Genomic DNA, 17,768 nt, shown 5'->3' with positions numbered 1-17,768 from the left:
GGGAGGCATGGCGCTGGAGGGCCTACCTCCTGGGCTTCCTCAGCCTTCAGGGTCTCTATGTCACGGAGCAGCTGTTCTCTCTCCTTCACCAGCTCCTCACTGGGGGTCTCCAGATCCTGTCTGGTCTGCTTTCCTCTTTCCATCTGGACTTGCAAGTCTTCAATCTGCAGCCAAAGACCCAGCCCGTGCAAAAGTCAGTTTTAGGAAGTGAACTCTTTTAAAGCAAACCCACAACCTGTCAGCCCCACAGAACACTTTAGCCTGTCTTTTCTGAAGGGGAAAGCCTTTCTGCCCACTTCTTGGGAAGGTACAACAGCCACTGCCATGACTGCAGAGCAGGAAGGGAGAAGGCTGGCTCCGGGTGGCATCCCTGAGCCGCTGCCCACGTCAGGCCTAGTTGTGCAGTAAGCTCCCCACACCCTGACCTCAGCCCACGGCATGCACTTCCAGCTCATGGTAGGGAAAAAGCCACGGACACCAATCGGTCAGCTTCCCTCCCAGCTTCCCACTGCTTACTGTCACTGCTTCCATCTTAGGCCTGCCCACTCCTGTCCTAGGGTCAGGCCACATTTCTGGGCCCAGCAGCCACCACTGGATGTCCTACAGGGACTTCACCCGGTTGGTGACATTCCTCTCATCCAGCGGCTCAGAGGCGTCTTCTGCCATCTCTCTCCCTCCTCCCCGCTCCAAGTAAAGGGGCCACCAAGGCCTGTTCCCCACGCAGCTCCTCCCCCACACCCGCTGCCGCCCGGCCGGACCTCCTCCGTCCTGCCTGCATGACTGCCCATTCGGCGGCCCGACACAGCTCTTCTGCGGGACCCACCAGCGCCAGTCCCTGCCCATCACCCGCCTGGGCCCGCACGCTCCCACTCTGTGCCTGACACTGGCCACCGTGACGGACGCAGCTTCAGACTCAGGCTGGGACCTGAGGTGTGACTCCCAGGCAAGGCCTGTGTGCTGTCCCTTCCCACTGACACCAAACTCATAATCACCCGGGACGGGAAAGGGTTGCTCCCTACTAACAATGTGACCGCGCGGTTTCCGTGACTGACAGGGCCAGCAAGCAGCAGGCAGGTACCCGCTTCTGCCAGGGCCAAGTGCTCAGCACACGCCTGGCAGGTGGCAGGTCCAACCAGAGCTGACCCCTCCTGGGAGTGCCGGCCCCTCCCGCCTCAGAGCTCCTGACAGGGTCCGTCTGGGCTGGGGCCCAAGAACCTGCATTTGGACTTGTGACCCTGACACTGCTGGTTTGGGATGACGGCTCTAAAACTAAAACAGAGGATCCCTGTGATCAAAGATCAGTCGGTTCTCAGAGCTTTTAAACCCCGCAGACCTCAGGCCACCGGCTAGAACCTCTGGGGGCAGGACCTCCAGACGCCCAGCGTGCAGCAGAACCCAGAGCTGCTCCTTCACCCGCTGGGCCGGCCCGGCACAGGCAGGTCACACACTCCCGGAAGGACCTGCTCTAATGCCAGCTCTGCCCCCTTCTCCCGGGCCCAGGGCCGCCCTGCCTTAGCCCACAGGTCTGGGCAGTCTCCAGGCTCCTCCGGAAGCAGCAGGCAGCCAGCTTCTTCCCCATGAGGGAAGGTCAGGCACAGTGGGGCTCACATCCTTGTCCTCACATCACCCTGTGAGGGCACATGGCGCCCCTGCCCCAACATGGGGGCCCGAGGACGGGGCAGCCCCGCCCAGCCAGGGCTACCGGCCGCTCAGCACGTGTCTGAGTCTTTCTCACAAGTGAGAGCAGCCTTCTTCTCCTTCCTGATCGCTGCCCCACTTCCCAGCACCAGGTCTGGGTTCGGCAGGGAGACAGGCATCTGCCCTGAGCAGCCCCTGCCCCGGGGCCGGCCCTGAGGAGGAAGGCCCTGCACAGCGGTCACCGCCCTCACTCAGAGAAGGGCACCGGCCCAGGGGGTCCCGTGACTGCCCAGAGCCCACAGTGAGGGTGCCACAGAGCCCAACGTGGCAGGGCCGGCCCAGGTCTGCTCTCTCAGTCAGGGCCTGGGGTGTGTGGCCCCAAACTCCTGCCTGATCACCCCTCCCTGTCTTGCTGTTAATCCTTCTCCCCTGCGGCCCCTTCTCTCCCAGGGAAAGGAAAGTTATGTCCAACCTTTGCGTATCTGGCGTGGCTGCTTCTGCTCTGAAGATGTGACAGCCCTACGGCCCACCCTCCCCTGCCGGACACCCCCATCTTTCTCGGCTGCTTCTGTTTGCCCTGGAACCGGAGCCTCCATCTCCATCTCCAGCCTCTCCATGCCGCTCGCCTTCTCCCTCAGGGAGTCCAGCTCAGAGGGGGCGGCAGGACTGGGCGCTGGCCGCCAGCTCCACCTCTGGGAGGTGGGCAGAGGCAGGGGACCTGGCCCAAGTCCCTGCAGCCCCAGGAGAAGCCAGGGGCGGCCACGCTGGTCCATGTGCAGACCCCCGAGGGGGGCCCCCATGCTGACACTGAAGCATGTCCCCCACAGCAGCCCCAGGACAACTGGCTCTCAGGCAGCGCTGCTTTGAGTGGGGAGGAGAGGTCCCAGGTCACATTCCTGGACCTGGGGCCATGGGGACTGGGGGGCTCCCCCACAGGACAGCTTCCCACGCACATGGCACTGGGCCTCCCGCAGCTCCAGCTGCAGCTGGTACACCGTATGCCGAGCGTCTGCCAGCTTCTCCGTCTTCTCCTCCCTGGGGGCGATGGGAGGACGTGGTGAGGGCTTCCTCAGAAGCGCGCCGAAAGCCCACCTCCTGGGATCTGCAGCGGGGAAGGAGAGGGGACCTGGCTTCTGGGCGTGAGAAGGGCGTCTGCACGCGGGGCTGCAAAAACGCTCCCCACTCCAAGGTGAGCTTTAAGTTTTCAATGTCTGCTCTCAGAGCACACCGCAGCCCTGAGCTTTCCTGTGAGCGTGCGGCACAGGGAGGAGCCCACAGACAGGCAGGCAGCGAGGCCCACGGGCGGGGGGTGGGGGAAGGTGGGCAGCTCCCGAGACACCGGGCACGGTGCCATCACCAGCTGAGGAAAGGGGGAGCAGGCCCACCGGACAGGACAGGAGAGACACATCCTCCCTCCAGCCAAGAGCAGCCACACTGGGCCTGAGGGTGGACAGCAGGCTGCTGCTCTGAGCCTGCCATGTCTGGACTGGCAGGAGCCCTGCAGGCCCAGCAGAACGCTGCTGTGCAGGCCCAGGGAGCTGAGGGAGGGAAGGGGAGGGAGCGGGCTTCTCAGGGCCCAACAGGGACCCAGCTCCAAGCAGAGCCCTGTCACTCCCGGGCAAGTGTGAGAGCGCCCCAGTTTGCTGCCCCGCATGGCAGTGAAGCTCAGGTGCTAGCAGGTGTGGGACACGGGGCACAGGGGCGGAAAGAACGGGGTCACTGGGGACTCACAGCTCCTGCCTGGTGCCGTGCAGCCTGGCCTTGGTGTCCGCCAGCTCCTTGGCCAGGTGCTGTGTGTCCTCGCCGGGGCGGTGGCCGTGTCTCGCTCCAGGGTCAGGGTCACAAGGAGCTGCAGAGGGCACACAGAGGGGTCTCACCTGCGTGCTCCTGCGCCTGGCACAGTGCCCGCACTTCAACCTGCTGAAGGATGAGCAAAAGACAGAAGAACTAAAAGAGGAGGTGGCAGCCGAGACTGCAGTGCCAGGAGTGACGCAGGAGAAAGCAGGCGTTTTTAAAACGCGAGCATACATTTACTGAGACAGCAGGGCCGAGTGAATGGAGCGGGGCCCCCAAGCTCAACTTCTGTCCTCACCCAGGGGTCTGGGAGGGGACTGCAGGGAAAGGGCCCTCGCCCTGCCCCCAAGGAAAATGGACCAGGAGGACAGAGTGTGCTGCTTGAGAGGGAGTCAGGATGAGGAGCCAGGGCCCAAACCCCTCCCCACCTGTCCCCCAGCTGCAGGGCCGCCCGCAAACACACCTCCCTGCAGCTGTCCCGCTCATCCACGAGCCTCCTGAGCCGAGACGCCATGTTCCTGGAGAGGGACCGCAGCTCCTCCAGGGTCAGGCCTGGGACCTCCAGCCTCTGCAGGTCAAACAGGCTCTCCTGGTGGCGGGTCACCTGGGGGGACATGGGGCCGGTGCTGCGTAGGCCGGGCAGGCAGGAGCTGTGGGGTCCCTGAGAGCACACACCTCCAAGGACAGGACCCCTGGGACCTAGGCCGCCTCTCCCACCGCTGACCCACCTCACTGACATCAGTAACCCGCAGCCACCACGTGTCTGTGGGGCGGGCAGGCCCCTCAGCCAGCCCAGCCGCACTCTGCAGCGAGCTCTTTACTCACTCAGCAATCTGCTGGCACTCTGCTCCAGGAGGCCCCTGACTTCCCGCCGGACAGCGCTTCTCACAGAGTGGAGCTCCCTAACTGCCCCCAGGGATTCAGTCCCGCACCTTCCATGTGTCACACAAAGAAGGTGGGCCTTGGGAGTGGAGGGTGAGGGGGAACAGCATCTTATTTCTCAAAATAATATCTAATGTGAAGATGGCAAAATATTAGAACGCTTCCGTCAGAATGGTGGGCCCATGGCAATCATATGTTACATCTTGAGGAAACATTTCATAACCTGAAACACTTTTCAGGTGAGCCTGCATCCCCTCCCCACAGGCCACACAGGCCCACCTGGTTTCCCTTTCCGCCGGGTGTGAGCGCAGGCCCAGCCTCATCCTCACGGGGCAGCCTCTCCTCCAACTGCCGACATCACCTTCTCCAGCCCAGGGACAGGCCCTTGACGGGCAATCAAACCTGTGACTTTGGTCGGCTGTCCAACACTCTAACCACTGAGCCAAACCAGCTAGAGCCTGGCCTCACCTTCCCAACCGGAGCCCCAGCCCCGCCCGAGGAGGCAGAAGGTCCGTTTCCAGTCCGCGTCTTCTCGGGGTGGGAAGGTGAGTGTCAGAGCACTCAGGCTTCAAGAGGGGAACCAAACGGCAACCCCTGAGTGAGGGGAACCAACGGAGTTCTTCCCTCTCCCGAGGGGCAAATGCAGGGGGAGCACCTCCAAACCCGCTCCCCTGCTCGGCTGGCTCACTCAGTGGTGGGAGTGTCAGCCTGGGGAACGAAGGGTCTCGTGCTACATTCCTGGTCAAGGACATAGGCCTCAGTTGGTGGTTTGATCCCGGCCCCATGTGGGAGGCAAGGAGTCAATGTCACTCCCTGACCTCAATGTCTGTCTGTCTCTCCCTCTCCCTTTCCCTGCTTTTCACTCTTTCTAAAAAGCAATGAAAAAATATCCTTGTTGAGGATTAGAGAACCCCAAAACACAAAACCCACAACAAAAAAACGGGGCCTTTCAGTCCCTCAATTGCCACCCACTTCCTCACCTTTCCCTCCTCACAAAGAGGACCTTGGCATTCAGCGGGTCGCAGAGAATTCGGAGAAATCTCAGCCCGTGGTACGCGGCACCAGAAAGGCAGGGGCATGGGGCTCCCAGGCTGGGCTCCAGGCCTGCTGCCCCGCCAGTGCTTGGGGGAGCCTCTGATGTCCGAAGGGGATCCTGGGACACAACCCAGCTGCTTAGCAGTCCATGAGCAGCTTTTTAAAAATGTTATATTTTATTTCTTTAAAATACATTTTTGTTGATTCCAGAGAGGAAGGGAGAAGGTTGAGAAATGGAAACCTTCATGAGAAATACTGATTGGCTGCCTCCTACACTCCCTACTGGGGATCAAGCCAACAACCCAGCATGTTCCCTAATCAGGAATTGAACCATGACCTCTTGATTTATGGGTGGACCCTCAACCATTGAGCCACACTGGCTGGGGCGCAAGAGCAGCTTTAATTAAAGGCTTGTGTTGCCCCTCTGACTCGGTGAGTCTTGGGTGGGCCCGGCACCTGACTGTATGAGAAGCACCCAATAATTCTGAAGCCCCATCCCCAGGGCAGCCCTGAGTGACAATCACTCAGGCTGCTTTGCATCCTCCCTTTTGTTATTCTAAATATTCTTCTGTCTGAGCAGGGAAGACAGTGAGTAGCAAAGACCTAATCCCCGGATACGTACATGTTCACAACACAGGGACACACCAGGAAAACTGAAAGGCAGAACCGACATAGCCAGTTTGGCTCAGCGGATAGAACACCAGCCGGGGAATGAAGGGTCCCAGGCTCCATTCCGGTTAAGGGCATGTACCTGGTTGCTGGCTCCTCCCTGGCCAGGCTCTGGTTAGGAAGCACACAGGAGACAACCAATTCATTTGTTTCTCTCACTTTGATATTTCTCTTAGTCTATCCTCTCTTTCTCTCTCTCTAGATATCAATGGAGAAATAGCCCCCCCACCCCCCCCCACCCCCCCCCACCCCCCCCACCCCCCGTTGAGGATTTAACAAAAGCAGAATGGTCCTCAGGCTAACAGGTGGCGGCTCACCATCACAATGGCTGAGCTATTTAGGACCATGCTGACATCCCCTCCACTTCCACCAGTCCCTTCCCTCTCAGGATCCAGTGCGGACTCAGCACTCACCACCCTTGGTGCCCTTCAGCCCAGCCTGTCCCTGGCACCGGCTTGGGGTGCTGTGTTCATTGGCCCCTGCCAGCCCACACCTGCTCCTACGTGCTCCTGCTCATGGCTTGCTCATGCCTTTCTCTCATCTGTCCAATCGGACTGAAGGCTGAACCACATCTCCTAAGGTAACTAAATCACATAAGGCTTCTTGTGGAGGGAGGGGCATGTCAGGGAAATACACTTTCAGTTCGGTGGCTGCCCCACAGGCCTGGTTTCCAGGGAAACCACTTCTCTGATGTGACCACCTCTGCCAAGGTCCACGGCAGAGGGGCTGCCCTCAGTGCAGAGCCCTCCTGACCCACCCAGGGCCCAGTCTACAGCGACTGCCCTTCTGGGACTTGGCAGCCTGTGTCTCTGCCACCTCACTGACACAGAGACCCTTCCCCTGGGAAGATCAGCCATGGGAAGCAGAGCCACATGGGCCAGAGCACATTTTCAGGGCAAATCAAATTCTGAGTCCAAACCCCTTGACAGTACTTAAAACCAGCCTGGCTCCGTATTAGGCAAGAATAGGAGGCAAATGGACACCTGATTGAGGTGTTTTAAATTTTTTTACATTTTTACCCCCATTTTGTTTTAGCTTGCTGAGGACTACCTTTCCAAACAGGTTCAATACATCTGGTGTATGAAACCTAAAATCAGGACAATCGCTAATGGGTGATGTAGTCTTTAAACTTTCCCTTGGTGGTGAGAGTCTGCCTCCTGGTTGCCACGGGAGTGGGGGTCCACGGCTAAGCCCCACAAAGGCAGCCACAACCTACCTCCGGAATATGGGCCAGAATCTTGTTCTGGGTCTCCATGTCCAGCTGTTGAATTTTGTCAATAAACTCCCCTTTCCTGTCGCACTGCGGAGGTAACACGTGTTAATGGAAGCATTCTGCAAGTGAGGCAACCTGGGCCCACCGCAGCCACGAACATTTCCAAATGAACTGCCCACCGGCCCCTGGCTTCCTCCTTTATGACCGAGAATCTGTCCTCCCTCCTGTCGCTTAGACTGAGGTTTCTCTAGAAGTTGCTCTGAACACCACAGAGGAATCACCAGGGGTACTTGTTTTCAAAAAGCCCATCAGGTTGAAAACCTGGGTTGAAGCACAAAAATCTGCACGTTAAACAAGCTCCAGTGACTTAAACCAGATAAGGGCAAGAGCTCCAGGGGGACAGCCTTCCTCTTCGAAGAGCCGGATGGTAGGAACACCTCAGAGTCTGCGGGCCATTTAGTCTCAGCTCTGCCCTTGTGCTGAGCCAGCAGCCAGAGATAATACATGAAGAATCCAGTGGGGCCCTGTGCCCATGGAAGTTTTTTCCAAAACCAGGGAGGGTCAGATGGGGCCCCAGGCTGCATGGAGTTTCTGATCTTTGGTCTACACGTCCCTATGCTGGGGACAATGTGCTACGGGCACCCTGGGCTGAGGAATCCCCACTTGCCTCTTGCCAAAGGTGCCCTGGGACTAGAATCGGCTGCCACCTAATGAGTGGTCCCTTCGCTCAGGAAGCCGGGATGTGTCATGTGGGAGTGAGGGCAGCTTCCCTCCTACGTCACTCACAACGGGGGAGTTTATCCCCACACACCAACACAAGATGGCAAGGGCAGGCCCCCTCCACCCTTGCCCAATCCCTACCTGGACAGCACAGCCCAGCACCAGCACCAGCATTTTCTTCATCTGCTTCATACTCTTTGCTAAATCGAAAGAGCAACATATTTTAGTAAACTCATCTCCTCATAAAATCTCACCAGTGATACACCACTCTGCTGGTGGGGGGGAAATCAGATAAGCTAAAAAAAATCATTTCTCTACCGAGGGATTTCAACTTCGGTGTACTCTGCCGCCATCTGTTTTCTACGTATGGGCTTGTGTATTATTTAAGCCAGATGAGAATTCTGTACACAGTATTTGTGATCCTTTCCCACTCAAATATGTCATCAACATCTTCCCACGATAACCCATGACCTTCAACATCAGCACCTCTTGTTAGTGTGTGCGGGAAGCAAGCCCAATGGCAGAGAGGCGGCTCCCCAGGAAGTGCGGAGTGGCGCTGGGATGAGGTGCACACACCTTCACCTGTTCATCCTGCAGCATTGCAAATAGCCAAGCCCCAGACATGCAGCCCACATCCTGCACGTCCGGCCCGCCGCTGTAATCTGTCCCCCAGCCTCAGTTCCCATCTCTGAAATGGAGACAGCTGGCCTGGGTGATGTGCAGAGTGGCTTTGGGGTAAAAAAAAAAAAAAAAAAAAAAAAAAAAAAGGTATCTAGTTTTACAGCTTTCTCAACATATCCTGTCCTACTTGGGGAGAAGGAACATGCCAGAAAAAGCATTGTTTTTGAAAGACACTCCCCTTGCACTGTGCTAAATGGCCCAAGGTGCTACCAACGATCCCTGGGATGAAGAAAACAAACTCGTGTCCCAAGAATGAGTGCTGGGCTTTATTTCAGATCCTGGGCTGTAAGGTGTGTATGGAGTAATAGGTGACCTCGTCCTAATAGCTCTCAAAAGAGAAATAGCTAAAAACCACCTTTCCTGCAATGAAGACACTACGGTTGAGTCTCAGATCTGGGGGCTGGACATTCACTGACCTAAACAGCACTCTCCTTGCCGCCTCCCAGCCTGAAGGAGGGCGGGAGGGGTGAGGGCTGGACCATAGGGCCCCCATGGACCATGCAGATCCCAGTCTTAACAACATGCTCAGTAAGGGTGGGTGCTGCAGAGCCATCCACCACAGACAAAGACGACCCTTTGCTAATAAGTCTAGAACTTCTTCAGTGTTTAAAAGGGAATAATTTCAAAGTCTTATGATTGTTATTTCACTTGAGGCATTTCATTTGGCCCTAAGGACTCCAGTCCATAGTCATTCATAAAAATAATCACCACCCTGACTCACTTCTCTATTCATGCTGAGCTGATGATCAGCCACATCTCAGTTTTGATTAAAATATAAGGGAATGAGCACGGGAGTGTAAAAGCCTCCCATCAGCTCCACCAAAACCTTTCCATGGCCACAGTGCTCTCGTCCACCAGCCCATGTGCCCATGTGACTGTCCCCTCCCCCAATGGGTGCCCAGATGACAGGCAAGTGCCTCCTGTAAGCCCTTTGGTGGGAATTAGAGGCACAGACCCTCCCAGCCATCGCCAGCTCCTCTTCCTGCAGCGATTCACCTCCCCCAGGCTTGTCTATGGTGCTGTAGCCAGCAGAGAGCTGATACCCAGAGAGAAAGTGTTTGGAAGGCATGGAGCAGCAGACACAGAAGGCAGCGTTCATATAGAAAATCTTGATGTTCACGGCAGATTGTCTAAGTGTACCACACTTTGAAATAACTCCAACAGCTCTGAGGGTCCATATTCCCAGCCACAGCAGAGGAAAATAGCATTAAAAGTGGAGACCCATGTGGGATAGGCCCACTGCTCTACTACTAATAGCAAGAGCATAAGCAAGGAGGAGACTAGAAACCCTGTATACACACACACACACACACACACACACACACAGATACACATGAGTTCAATCTACAGTCTTAGGTAGCTCAATCAAAGAGCAAAGAGCTCCACTCCATCAGCACTGGCAATTACACACATGAAAATCATCATTCATTCATTCATTCCCACCCATCAGACATAAAAAAACAACAACCAAAAAAAAACCATACACACACATACACACAAAAACAACAACAAAAAAAAAACACAAAATCTGATCCAGAGCACTGTTAGAAAAGTATGGAATTCCTGTTTGCTAAGTTTTGTTAACGAGGGGGAGGGGGGAATGTGAGGAAAGTTTACAGGTAGAGAATTTTAGAAAAATCTTCATGGAAAAAATGATTTAAAATAAGTTTGGGGCAATAAACAGGGCATTAGGAGATTCAGGTGGAGCAGTGCTGTGTTTGTTCTCACCAGGGTGAGTGAGTAAACACATGTGTTGCAAACAAAGGCATCCTGTGACTGTTTTCCTACACAGATTCCAATGAAACTTACAGGGACCGGGAGCCCGAGCGAGAAGCAGCAGTTCTCTCATTTTGGGGGGAGGCTGATACCCAATTTCTCTCAGGATTTCAGAAGTAACAAAAACTGGTATTTTCATAAATCTACCAGACTGTGGGTTTTGAATAGTTTCAAACATACAGAAGATTCTCGAGTGGGTCCACACCAGCGAGATTGGCTCAGTGACAGTTAAGCAGGCAAAGAAGAAACAAACCTACAGAGAGCTCCCTTCCAGGCACCCATGTGTTCTGGCTGCTGTGAGCTTTGTCTTAATCAACACAGCCCTCTGGCTCAGACCAAGAACACCGACAATGCACAAAAGCTGGAGAGTGCCCCGGGAACCTGGAAGAAGGGCCTCTAATCTGCAGTGAGATCAGGCAAGGCTTCTTAAAGGACCTGACCTCTTCTGGGTGAGGGGCGGGGTTAGGACACAGTGAGGGAGAGCTTGCAGGCACAGGAACAGCATGTGCAAAGGCCCAGAGGTGAGAGAACATGTGCTTGTCCCAGAGCCCTGGTGCAGGCAGACACACAGGATGTGGTGGGAGGAGATCCGTAGCCTGTTTGTCTCCCCAGGGAGCCACCTGACAAGCATGAATTCACTCTGACTTTCTGGAAGATGCCCAGGAGCACATTTCATTTGTTTTTTTCAAGGTCACAGCGAGTGTCCAATTCTAGGATTTGAAACCCTTGCCCTCTCGGGCCTCAGGGAGCAGTGGCAGACATGCCAGGACTTCCTGGTGAGACTCACTGAGGACTGACAAGGGCATCTCAGGGTTCCCAGGGAAGAGAGATGCGAGTTCCTCCACAGATTCTTCCTTTCTTACCAAAAGGCCCCACCCTGTGAAGGTGGCCTGACTCCACATTTACTGAGGAGGAGAGACCCCCGAGAGGCCACATATGACTCATCCCCTAAGCCCACTGAACCTGGGGCCTTGCTTCATGCTCAGAGGAACAAACCCATCTTTAATATCTCACCAGGATGATCACGAGTTTTCAGTGCTGGCTCCAAGCTGGCAGCCAGAGCTCTGTGTCCAGCAGCTGCCTAGAGCCGCTGGCACTGGCCAGGCCTATGGGGGGGGGGGGGGGCTTTCACTCACTCATCAAAACATCTGACAAGCTCGTTACAATTAGTTGCTTGAGAACTTACTGCAGAAACAAAGAGGAAAGATACTACTGAGAACAGGAAAGGAAATAAAGAATGACTAACAACATGACAGCTTATCAAGTCACTGGGTGAGTGTAGCCACTGCATGGTAACTGGGAACATGCTGTGCAAGAGGAAGGAATAGTTAGGATGTAAATAAATGTGAAAAGCCAGAGCTACCTGTACTTCTGCCCTCATCATCTTACCTAATAAAAGAGTAATATGCAAATTAACCATCACTCCGCTCCACCAGCCACACCCACCAGCCAATCAGAGCACATATGCAAATTAACCCCAACCAAGATGGCGAGGCCCATAGTGGCCAGTGGTTGGATAGGAGACACAAACCTGCAGGGGGCGAGCAACCAGCAGCCCCCAGACTGGAGACACAAACCCGCATAGGGCAGGCACCCAGCCGTCCCAAACCCTGCCATCCTGGACCTGGGCTGGGGAAGGAGTGCATTGGAGACACAAACCCGCAGGCCTGGCACCTAGCAGCCCCAAGGCCTGAGGTGGAGGCGTTGGGGCTGCTGTGGGGGAAAAGGGGGCAGCGGAAACACAAATCTGCAAGAAACCTGTGGAAAGGGAGATAAACTATCATAATTTAATATCCCTTTCCACGAGATGAGAAAACTGCTGGATTATTTAGTGATGTGGCCCACACCTTTCTACAAACACAGGGTATGTTATGACCACTTCCAGGAAAGTCTGGTCAGAATACCATCTCCAGGGAGTAATGCTTCTGTGACACATCATTTCAGAGAGGAAACAAGCTTTTGTTGGGTTTATTCTGAAAGTCAGAGAGCATACCACCCCAACATATGCTGTTATATTGATGATCTTGAGCTGCAGATGCTTGAAAAACAGCAAATGCATGCAGAGGATTTCACTAAAGTCTCCTGATCTGCCTAAAATCGGACCCCCCAAAAGAAGCTTAAATATCATAGGTCCCCTTGACGGGAGAAGTGTCATCAGGCAGAGAAGACTGACTCCTGTCACAGGACAGGAGAGTAGAAGTTGACATAACACCCAAACTTTGTTACATACTATTTCCCCTCACTCCCATTCACCTTTCCTAAAAATCACTTACTCTCCTCTAAGAGGCCTACATCTCCCGTCCCCTTTCCTAGGAAGAAGGTATTTAAATCTGCATTCTAAGCCACCTTGGGGAGTTACTCATTTTCCCCTGAGATCTCCCACATATATACAAGGTACAATGTTAACGAACTTTTGTTTTTCTCTTAGTGATCTGTCTTTCATTACAAGGACCTCCACTAAGAACTCAGAAAGGTAGAGGAAAACTAATTTTCTTCCTCCATAATTCTATCTCAGGAAATCAAGTCCGGAGCTGAACAATGAGGTTGGCTCAAGTACCAAGCAATCCTGGCTGATGGGAGGGAAGCTTCTAGGGAGAAATCAATGATATTGGCATCAAAGTGGCTTGTTTGCTGGTGGGAGTTTAAAGTGGTTCAACCTTTTTGGAGGATGATTTGGCAAATTTAGTAGAAATGTTCAAGGTATATCCAAGAGTCTTCTTCTAGGAATCACATCTGCTGAGATAAAGCGCAAGCGCATAAGCCCTGATCAGAACCCAGGATGCTACTGTGGGCTCCCCTTCCAAGATAGGAAAACCTGGGAACAATCTGCATTTTTAGGACAAGGTGGCATCTATACTAATAAAAAGGGTTATATGCTAATTAGACTGAACATCTTCAGGGTGACCTTCCGGATGTCATTCCCTACATCCTTCCTGACAAAGCCATGTTGGCAGGGCCAAGGCAGAGGAGGTTAGAGGTGATCAGGCAGCAGGGGAGAGCAGTTAGAGGGACCAGGCCAGCAGGGGAGAGCAGTTAGGGCATACAGGCTATCTGGAGAGAGCAGTTAGGGGGATCAGGCTGGCAGACAGGTGAGTGGTTAGGAGCTAGAAGTCCTGAGGGGTCCCAGAGTGGAGAGAGTGCAGGCCAAGGGGACCCCCTTCCCATGCACGAATTTCATGCACCGGGCTTCTAGTAATCAAATAAACATTATGCCTGAATATGTGCAGACACCTTGGGAAGAATAAGATACTACATTACATGCCAGGAGAGCAGCATCAGGTGTGAGTGCCTTTTTCAATTTTTTAAAATATGTCTTTATTGATTTCACAGAGGGAGAGGGAGGGCTGGGGAGAGAAATATCAATGATGAGAGAGAACCATCCATAGGCTGCCTCATCCACTCCCCCTACTGGGGGATTGAGCCCCAACCCCTGCATGAGCCCTGACTGGGAAGCCAACCATGACCTCCTGGTTCAGCAGCTGGGCTGTGAGTGTCTTTTGAAAAGATTTCTTTATTTTCATGGTATGATTTGCTGGTGCAACTAAAGTAAAGAATGAAAATCAAAGAGATGCTACGGGGGTCTCTATGGGATGATTCAGGATGCTGTGTCAGCAGGTCTTCAGAGACTTTTCTCCTTTACAGCAGCGCCCTCCCTGGGAGAGGGATAGATCACAGCTACAGTGCACCCTTAGAGAGGTGGTTCCGGAATGGAGCTGCCTTCACAGAAGGGTTTTGAAAGCAGGCCCAGGAACCAGCCCTGGGCCTGGGGGTCTCAACCAGCCCTCCTTGGAGTGTGAGGTTCACCCTGACCTTCCACTGCATTCCCCAGAGCGCCACCAGTTGGTCTTTCGTGTCCAGAAGGGCCTTGCTGTTTATGAATCAGAAGATAGAAACCCAATTTTTCAGAAGACAAGTAAGGGGGTAGGTTTCACAGGTATTCTTGGCCTTAGACAGTGTCGCTAGAGACATTTCTCACCAACAAAGCTCTTCTTATTCCTTTTAAAAAATGTTTCCAACTTTTTTCAGGAGTCACTCTATTGCATAACTGGTTAAATGTCTGCATTCAATGTCCTGCCAGTTAGCAGTGATGAAGAAAAGAGGGACCATAACACCATGAGCCCAATACGTGGTGAGGGGTTTGGGATGGAAATGGGGGGATGAGGACAATTATGTGATACCATAATCAATAAAGAAATTTTAAAATAATAATAAAAAGTCAAAACAAACAAACAAACAAAAAAAAAAACACCCTGGGCCCAGAACTCTCTCTGAATCCTCACATTAGAATGGGCCTAGGCAGGCAGGCCAGGAGTTGCAGTGCCATCGAACATTTATGCACTGACTTTATCCACCCGTCTTGTCATCTCTCTGTGGCTTCTGTCCACACCAGAACTTGGGGAAAGGGATGCTACACCATGAGGCATACCCAGTCCCAACACGCCAGGCCCCTCTCCACTCAGTGCTGGAGAGTGCTTCTTGGCCATCTGGGGTCCCATGTCACCGCATCAGAGGTGACTAACATTTTCTTAACCATGTCTATGTTCCTCCAACAATGTCAGATGTACATTTCCTTCTATTCTTGGAACTGAACTTTCCACTTTTTAAACTGAGTGTGCACATTTCTAAAGGAAATTCCAATGTTTATTCGTCAGCCCCATGCTCATCCAATACAACTGCCACACAGAGCTGACAGGTCTCAAAAAGAAGGCGAAGTGGGGAAAAGGTGCAAGCAGTGTATGGAAGTTTTATCTAAAGACATCACACAAAGTAATGCTAGTGTGTGTGCATGTGGATATGTACAGTGACACACACATGCACACATACAGGCACACCTGACAAGAGCATAAAAATTTGAACTGATACCCAGCAAATTGGTGACAGCGGTTATCTCCAGGGAAGGAGGAAAGGATAATTGGACTCAGTAGAGGCATCCTGGGGACTTCTATCAGGAAAAAAAAAAAAAAAAAAATCTCTCCTTTTATTAAAAAAAAAAAAGAAGCATATTTGAATTGATTTCAGAGAGGAAGGCAGAGGAAGAGATAGATAGAAACATCAATGATGAGAGAGAATCATTGATTGGCTGCCTCCTGCATGCCCCCAACAAGAAAACAAGCCCTCAACCCAGGCATGAGCCTTGACTGAGAATCGAACAGTGACCTTCTGGTTAATATCGATAGGTTGACTCTCAACTATTGGGCTCCACCTACCAGGCAAAAAATTTATTTATTAAAAAAAAAATCACATCTATAATCTATAATAATAATAAAAGGGTAATATGCTAATTAGACCATACATCCTTCCGGACGAAGCTGGGGCTGGAGGAAAGCCATCCAGGTCCCAGATGCCAGAGGGAAGGCAGGTGCTGGCAGGAGGAAGGAAGGCCTATCATTCCAAGAATTTCCGTGCATTAGGCCTCTAGTATGTTCACATTCATTTGAAAAAAGGATACTCGGGGGTTCATTATAAACACTGGTACTGTTTGATTTTTAATTTTTCAAAGCAATGGCGGTAAGAAAGGATTACAGAATATCACACAACCCCAGACTACTTCTTCTGCTGTTTCCTCAGAGACATAAAACAATATTGGGGTCTGCAGCGCCTACTAACCAAGGTGAGAGTTCAGAAGAAAGAAGCCAAGTTCAAGAAATCATAAACCACACTTCCTGGAGGTGCTCTTAACTGGAAAACCAGTGTATGTGGTCCCTGGCCACCATGGGATGTGGAATATCAGGCCCAGGCCCATCCTCTGCTTGACAGATGAGAACTCAGAGGCCCAGAGAAGGAAAGCACCTGAGGGGAGGAGCTTGGAGAACCTCAGCAAACCTCCCATTTCAGAGTCAGCCCTGCAGGTGGGTCCCTACATCCATCTAAGGGTCCAGGTGTCAGGATCGAGGTCCCTACATGGACTCAAAACAAACATGTACATGTCCGTCAACAGACACGGGATGTATTCAGCCGCTGACTGAGGGCCCCCCCACCATGCAGCCAGAGAAGCCTCAGCAGCTTCACAGGACAGCGAGGCCCTGACTGCCCCGAGGAAGGGCCACATCGCAGGCCTCCAGGGCAGGGAACGGCGGTGGACACAATGCACAGCCCAAAGAATAAACAGGCGCCCGCTATTTGTTGCACGGGGAACTCCCCCTACACTGGCCTTGTTTTCCTACTGGCTCCATTATGGAGTGAACTTGTGCTTCATGTAAGGACTCCAGGCTCTGATGTAAAAGATGAATCACTGCGCCCCAACATTTAGTTTAAAAAGACTCAGGTGAAAAAGAGCTTGGCTATTGAGCAAGTACACAAGGGCTGTGTGGCACTGATGCAAAGCTGACCCGCAGGCAGCATGCGGCTCTGCTCCAGGCTCAGCTTTCCTCCAGGCCTCTCACCCCTTGGAGTGTCTGTGCTGGAGCTGGTGCCCCCTGGTCCCCACCAGCCTTTTTCCCTTAAAAGCAGAGACTGAGTGTGGCCTTCTCCCAAGGCCCTGTCCCTTCCCGGCAACTCCCTCACTGAGCCCTCGGGTCACCTGGGCATCACTGCCCTCCTCACAGGGCTGCCAGGACCACCTTTCTGCCCCAGAGCAGCTGAGCCATGTGTCCGCTGTCTGATGCAGAGGAGTCACTGGGGCTCTCGGCCCCAGGAGAACTAGGGGAAGATGCTCCTTTCCTGCATCACTCCGCGTCCTCTGTAGCCCAGGTTCCCGTGGGAGGGCACGTCAGCATCCCCACAGGCTTCCTCAGAAGGAGGCAGGACCTCCACAGCAGGTCTTGGCGGGTCTGTTTAGAGACGCAGACCCAGATGGTTGCTGACAAGTTCCCAGGTGCTGCTGCTGCTGGGCTGGGAACCCCCTTTGAGAACCACCGCTCCAGCCAACTGATTCCCAGTGAGACAGGAAGGACATAAGACTCAACATCCAGGAACTTCTGAAAATACAGAATCCTGGCCCTAACCCCAGGGGCCACCAAGCAGGAGGCCAGGAGGAGGCCGGAGACCCTGGCTGAACACTGGCGCCCAGTCTGAGCCTGGCCATGCTGCTTCTCACCCTCCTGCCCTCTGAAAAAGGTCAAGGACAAAGTCTCCCCAGGTTTTCAGAGGCAAAACTTGAGCTTCTTAAATAGCTGGACCTGTTCAAGAGGGGCCTCTGGTATTCCCAAGTGCCTGCCCTGATGCCTCAGAAGAGGACAGCCAGGGTGGCAGAAGCGTTGCCTGGCAAACAAGACCTGGGCTGGCTTCTGTGACTTTGCATGTCTCGCTGAAAAGCCCCCGGCAGAGGGATCCATTCTACGTGGGGGTGGCCTCTCACCCTTCCTGGTCAGAGTAAGGAATGACTGTCTGGCTTGGTCCAAGCTCTCACAACAAGGGGACA

The 17,768-nt window shown here is 53.4% G+C and overlaps 1 protein-coding gene across 1 annotated transcript in view; it reads right to left on the bottom strand.

Annotated features, from left to right (window-relative positions):
• The window catches only part of LOC118727992 (protein Daple-like), a 47,945-nt gene that overhangs the window by 14,938 nt on the left and 15,239 nt on the right, over window positions 1-17,768 (bottom strand). Inside the window, 9 exon segments of the mRNA XM_045587239.1 lie at window positions 27-164; window positions 2,169-2,330; window positions 2,592-2,673; window positions 3,370-3,487; window positions 3,731-3,738; window positions 3,861-4,036; window positions 7,235-7,318; window positions 8,093-8,151; window positions 11,545-11,593. Of these exon segments, the coding sequence (XP_045443195.1) occupies window positions 27-164; window positions 2,169-2,330; window positions 2,592-2,673; window positions 3,370-3,487; window positions 3,731-3,738; window positions 3,861-4,036; window positions 7,235-7,318; window positions 8,093-8,151; window positions 11,545-11,593 (876 nt within the window).

This window comes from Pipistrellus kuhlii, unplaced genomic scaffold, assembly GCF_014108245.1.
Source record: "Pipistrellus kuhlii isolate mPipKuh1 unplaced genomic scaffold, mPipKuh1.p scaffold_m20_p_27, whole genome shotgun sequence".
Lineage (NCBI taxonomy): Eukaryota > Metazoa > Chordata > Mammalia > Chiroptera > Vespertilionidae > Pipistrellus > Pipistrellus kuhlii.
The sequence above is the reverse complement of the archived record's forward strand: the minus strand, read 5'-3'. Positions and strand labels throughout refer to the sequence as shown.